The 6389-nt window shown below is 33.8% G+C and overlaps 1 protein-coding gene across 1 annotated transcript; it reads left to right on the top strand.

The window, feature by feature from the left end:
• Positions 1-324: 324 nt before the first annotated feature.
• On the top strand, positions 325-5383 carry LOC107592142 (26S protease regulatory subunit 6B-like). Its single transcript, XM_016281539.1, has 10 exons — positions 325-444; positions 1316-1433; positions 1887-2078; positions 2204-2313; positions 2389-2482; positions 2644-2811; positions 3856-3932; positions 4085-4253; positions 4889-4944; positions 5202-5383. Exons 1-10 carry the CDS (start codon positions 409-411, stop codon positions 5313-5315), a joined length of 1134 nt encoding a protein of 377 aa, XP_016137025.1. The 5' UTR covers positions 325-408; the 3' UTR covers positions 5316-5383.
• The last annotated feature ends 1006 nt before the right edge of the window (positions 5384-6389 follow it).

Raw genomic sequence — 6389 nt, 5'->3', positions numbered from 1 at the left:
GGTACCCAATTTCCAATAGTCACACTGTTGGTCTTCATGAGGTACATCTCAAAAACGGTCACTGGAAGTATAATTAATTTGGTGCAGTTCAAAAGTTTGGGATTGGTAAGATTTTAAATGTCTTATATTATTGTCAATAATGAAAACAGTTGCGCTACTAAATTTTACGTGGAAGCTGATGAATGTGATGAATCTTTTGTAACAATATAAAATGTTTACTGTCACTTTTGTTCAATTTAATGCTACAAAACAGTAGCCTAGTTGAAACGGCAGTTTATGTATGTGTGTCAATGGTTGGCGCAATGTATTTGGTATACACGGAGCTCTGCAATGAAAGGAGATGAAAAAAGTGGCCTTTAGGACCCGGTGAATATTTGGGGAACTTCACATCAGTTGCTGCAAGCAAACATGGAGGACGGCGGAGTGCTGGTTGAGAAACCTCAGGTGAGATATATGTTGTGATTTTAAGTGTTTTACAAAGAGAGGGGTGGCGTACACGCCAGTATTATCTTCAAAAAGTTCTAGTCTATATAAGCAAAACATATATACAGCAAGGACGCAAGTCTAAAGCTTACAATGAAGAGTGAAAAGATGCCGATTCATTCAGCTCGCTGCAAATGCTCAGTCATGCCATTCTCTGACAGCGGCTAGCGTTAGCATGTGTGCTCCTCAAAAGAACAGAAGAGTAGTGATCATTACGAATAGGCAGAGTTTAAAACTTTACTTTCGGTCATATTTGAATTGTATATGAATATTTTGAACAAAGCTGTTCACACGGAATATTTATCAGTTGAGCTATTGCCTAGCCATGTAGCATAGCAGTTTATCAGCTATTTAGTACATTTATTTAGTAAAACTTTATAAGAACAATTATTTCGACGCTTAACAGAACGGTGTAAGTACATTAAAATATGAATATGTAATAATATATCAGTTTCTTTACAGTCATAAAACTGTTTGAATATGCCTTAATGATGTGCTTTGCATTATATTATGCTAATTCTGTGATAATTAATTTATTGTAACATGATATTAAAATCCAGATATTTTATAATAAATCATAATTATAGTTATTGTAATAATATATCAGTTTCTTTACAGTCATAAAACTGTTTGAATATGCCTTAATGATGTGCTTTGCATTATATTATGCTAATTCTGTGATAATTTATTGTAACATGATATTAAAATCCAGATATTTTATAATAAATCATAATTATAGTTATGCCTATTTAATTGTGTGTGTTCAAGAAATATTGCCTTTGCGTTGACATATTTGTGAGCTTTCTTTCTTTTTAATTTTTTTGCTCTACAGGATGATGTGCCGGCCCTGCTGCTGAATTCAAGGCCCCAGACCGGCTTGTCTTTCTTGGCTCCTGAACCAGAAGATCTGGAGGATCTTTACAGCAGATATAAGGTTTGTATTTTTGTGAGTTGTTTTTTTTCTTTCAATCGCTTTACGTATACGTCGACTTTCCATGTCCATTATTGTGAAACCCGCGAGAAAAGTAATTGAAATGTTTTGGAATTGTTTTTTTTGTTTTTTTACTTTGAAGCATTATACAAGACATTTACATTTAGAGACCATTTTGACACGTTGTTTACCAATCACTTAATTCCTTATTTTCTTTACTTGGTCTTAAAAAGTCTTCGATTTACTTTGATAAAACCTGCAGAAACCCTGGGTAGTATCAGTTACAGGATTACCAATCTGTTCTAATTTCTGGATTTTCAAAACGGTTAACTTCAACAATTTAAAATGTATGCCTTGCACTTTAAGTTGTTTTGGATAAAATAAATCATGGCAAATGCTTAAATGTGCCTTTGAAATGTCCTGATATTTGTAAATGTTTGTTAGTTAAAGCTACATGATTTAGCTTTGTCAGTAATGCTGTGCAATTTAACATTTTTTATATTTTTGATTCCTTCAGGCTCAAATTACTATGTTCGGATTCTGAGCACAATCGACAGAGAGCTGCTGAAGCCCAATGCCTCTGTTGCTCTGCACAAGCACAGCAATGCTCTGGTGGACGTTCTGCCTCCAGAGGCTGACAGCAGCATCATGATGCTTACTTCAGGTATTCTCAATCAGTTCCTTGTTTGCCTTTATTTGGGATCTAGATTGCACCTTATTTCTGAAAAACTCTTGCAGCGACTTTGTTGTGGTCCCTATTTAATGCATTTCTCCTCTATATGACACTAGATCAGAAGCCAGATGTGATGTATGCAGACATCGGAGGAATGGACATCCAGAAACAGGAAGTGAGGGAGGCTGTGGAGCTCCCCCTCACACATTTTGAGCTCTATAAACAGGTGAGTATGTGCATGCAAGTACCTGTGGTGTGTAGCGGTCTTAGTTGTCCACTCACATTCTACTTCTGTTCTCAGATTGGTATTGACCCACCCAGAGGAGTGCTCATGTATGGCCCACCTGGCTGTGGAAAGACTATGTTGGCAAAAGCTGTGGCTCACCATACCACAGGTAGGCTAAAGTGTGGTTAGAGGTCTTTCAGCCATTATACCCAAATTTGCTTTATTATTGAACTTTGAAGTTCATTCCTGAGCACAGATGGAAATAAATAACTAGATCAGAAGCACATGATTATATTACAACTTTTATAGTTGTGTTTTAATGTTCTGCAGCGGCCTTTATTCGTGTGGTGGGATCTGAGTTTGTGCAGAAGTATCTCGGAGAGGGTCCACGCATGGTGCGAGATGTTTTTCGACTGGCCAAAGAGAATGCCCCAGCCATTATCTTTATCGATGAGATTGATGCAATTGCTACCAAGCGCTTTGATGCACAGACTGGAGGTATGCATCCCTTTCAGGTTTTATAACTACATATATGTTTGTGTGTATGTTTGTGGGTCAAAGACGAAAAAGGGTTTAAACATAAAAACAATACTGCTTTAAATTGTTGTTTTTCCAAAAAAAATTAAACATTTGAAGTTTTCTGTAATTGTATTTTTGTTTTTGTTTTTCTGAGCAAAAAATAAATAGCATACATTTTCCCCTGATTTACAGAAGACACCCACTAAAATGTAATTCAGTGTAACAATCTTGTTGTAAAATCAGCCATATTTACTACAAAAAAATCAATTTATGACATATTAAAAAACTAATTACTTTCACCCCGAATACTTATATGTATGTATTGGGTCAGTAAGATATTTTTAAATAAATGAACAACACATTCAGCAACACATTAAAGCAACACATTAAATTGATCAAAAGTGACATTTGTAATGTTGAAAAAAAAAAAAAAATTTTTTAAATCTGTTCTGTTAAACTTTCCATTCATCAAAGAATGCTAAAAGTATAATGGGTTTCACAAAAATATTAAGCAGCACAACTGTTTTCAACATTGATAATAATACGAAATATTTCATAAACAACAAATCAGCATATTAGAATGATTTCTGAGGGGGCTTGTGACACTGAATGATGCTGAAAAATCGTCTTTGCCATCACAGAAGTAAATTGTAAAATTGGGTAAAAAAAAAAAGTCATTTTAAACTACAATAATATTTCACACTCACAGTATTACTGTTTTCGCTGTATTTTTATCAAATAAATGCAGCCTTGCAAGGTGAGCGTATTAGACTTCTTACAAAAACATTAAATCTTACTGACCCCAAACTTTTGAAAGGTAGACTACATTTCGCACAAACAAAAAATTACATTGTTGTCATCATGCCTCATTTCACAACGTCCTGAAGGAGACATTTAGGAAAAACTAAACTGTTGTCTTTACAACTTGTGCACTATATTCCAAGTCTACTAATCCCATTGTTTGTTAAAAATCTTTCCTTGGTTTTGTTTGCTCATTATTTTTTCTGTTTTATATGTTTGTAGCTGATAGAGAAGTGCAGAGAATCTTGCTTGAGCTCCTCAATCAGATGGATGGGTTTGACCAGAATGTGAACGTGAAGGTCAGAAAAAATTTTTTAGTCATTATTTATTTAATTTTTATTTTTTCTATGACTGTGTGGTATTATGTTGCACTTCTCCTTCTGTCCTGCTTTAATACGGCCATATAATTCAGCCATTGTTGATGTTGTGTGTCTTTTTTTTTCAATGACAGGTTATCATGGCCACCAACAGGGCTGACACACTGGATCCAGCTCTGCTGCGCCCGGGTAGACTGGACCGTAAGATTGAGTTTCCTCTTCCTGACCGGCGACAGAAACGCCTGGTGTTCACCACCATCACCAGCAAGATGAACCTCTCCGAGGAGGTCGACCTGGAGGACTGTATCCTGATCCTACATGAAGATTTTCTCATTATGATTACATTTAATCATTTAGAATATTTAATATATTTAAAGTAACTTACAAATTAAGAAAATACAAGGCATTAATCATAAACAAACACTGCCACCAAAAAAAATATATATATATATAAAAAAATATTTAAAAAAATACATTCTCATTCAAATGTTTGGGGCCAGTAAATTATTATTATTTTTTTAAAGAAATTAGTGTTTTTGTTCAGCAGTGATGCATTAAATTGATCAAAAATAACTGTGAATTTCTATTTTAAATACATGCTGAAAAGGTATCACAATTTCCACAAAAAAAACGTTTTGATGACATTTAAGAAACGTTTCTTGAGCACAAATCAGCATGTTAGAATGATTCAGCATTGCCGTTATAAGAATAAATGACATTTAAAAAAAATAGATCAAGTTATTTTAAATAGTAGTTTTTACTGTATTTTCAATTAAATAAATGCAGCCTTGATGTGAGCATAAGAGACTTTCAAAAACATTTAAAAACTTTACAGACTCTGAACTTGAATGCTAGTGTATCTCTTGATTTAGGAGACTGTTATACATGACTGTCATGACCAAATAAACATTTTACAGTTGTCCTTAACCAAAATACAGATGTTGCCAGGCCTGACAAGATCTCTGGTGCAGATATCAACTCCATTTGCCAGGAGGTGAGTTAGAAGAGGCAAGATGTTAAAGGGGTCATATGATGCGATTTCAATTTTTCCTTTCTGTTTTTTGAACCTTAAACCGCATAAACACATTTTATTAGAGCAAATACACAAAATAATGTTCTTTTTAGCAGCATCATATGACCCCTTTAACATAAATAGCCTTATCTGTGTGTTTGTTTTTATTTGTGATCTGAATTTCTTCAAGCATGTTTTCTGTAAAGATGAACTCTTGTTTTTTTTTTTTGTGTCTGCAGGCTGGTATGCTGGCTGTGCGTGAAAACCGTTACATTGTGCTGGCTAAGGACTTTGAGAAGGCTTACAAGACTGTTATCAAGAAAGATGAGCAGGAACACGAGTTCTACAAGTAGAATATACATAGACTAGATATCGGCATTAGCATTTACCCAGTTTATTTCGGCCTTTATTTGTACGTACAGTGTAATATTGAGGACATATCACTTGAACCTTGATTTAAATCTTCAGGGTTTACACTGCTTGTACTAGGACTCTCAGATTCACATTATATAAAGTATTAATGGATAATCAAACATGCACATCTGGTGAGCATTTTATGTATTCTGTTCAATGTCTCCTCAAAGACAACCACTAAAATGTTTTCCATAATGACTAAATAAAGATGTTTTTGATAACAACCCTGATGTATGCTGGCAGATAGTGCTTTCTGTGTGTTTCTTCACAGAAATTAAAGGGAGATTTCACCCTGCAGGTACTGGTATTTATTTTCAAAAGGTAATTGTTGATACAGGACACATTAATGTTAATTCATGTCTGTCAAGATGGATGCAAAATGCGTACATCTGTTGAGGCTTTTTGACCTTTAATGACCTCGACCTAGAAGCAAAACAAAATAGTAGGATTAAATCATAAATATATACATAATTGTTTGGAATACAAAATAATGTCTGAAGTGAAAATCATAACTTTTCAGCAATAATATAAATGCCAAAACAATCATGAAAAAAAATCTGAAGGTAATATGCAAAAATATCAAACCATTGTAGAAACTATAATATACCAAATTCCATATAAAAATTTCTGAGTTTGTAAATTGATGAAAAGCTAATTATTAAATGTTAAATTTAAAAATAAAATCAAAACTAAAAATGATTACAATAGTATTTAAAACCGGATTAAATACAATAAAAAAATGGATTTCATATAATTAGCTACTACCCAGCACTGCGTTTAATTATAAAACACATGATGTTTGTGAGAAACCTTGTTCTGAGAATGCAATTAAACTTTTTTTCAAACCAAACCTCTTTAATGGTGACTTTCACTTTCACAAGCTTTTCAGTCTCCATTTGTATTACTGACTTTCACCACAAGATGGAGTCTGGTAATAAATCAAATGTGCATAGATGCTCTCAGTAGTCTTAAAGGGGTCATATGATGTTGCTAAAAAGAACATTATTTTGTGT

This window comes from Sinocyclocheilus grahami, unplaced genomic scaffold (genome assembly GCF_001515645.1).
Source record: "Sinocyclocheilus grahami isolate Dianchi unplaced genomic scaffold, SAMN03320097.WGS_v1.1 scaffold9.1, whole genome shotgun sequence".
NCBI lineage: Eukaryota > Metazoa > Chordata > Actinopteri > Cypriniformes > Cyprinidae > Sinocyclocheilus > Sinocyclocheilus grahami.
This window is presented reverse-complemented; position numbering and strand designations above follow the sequence as displayed.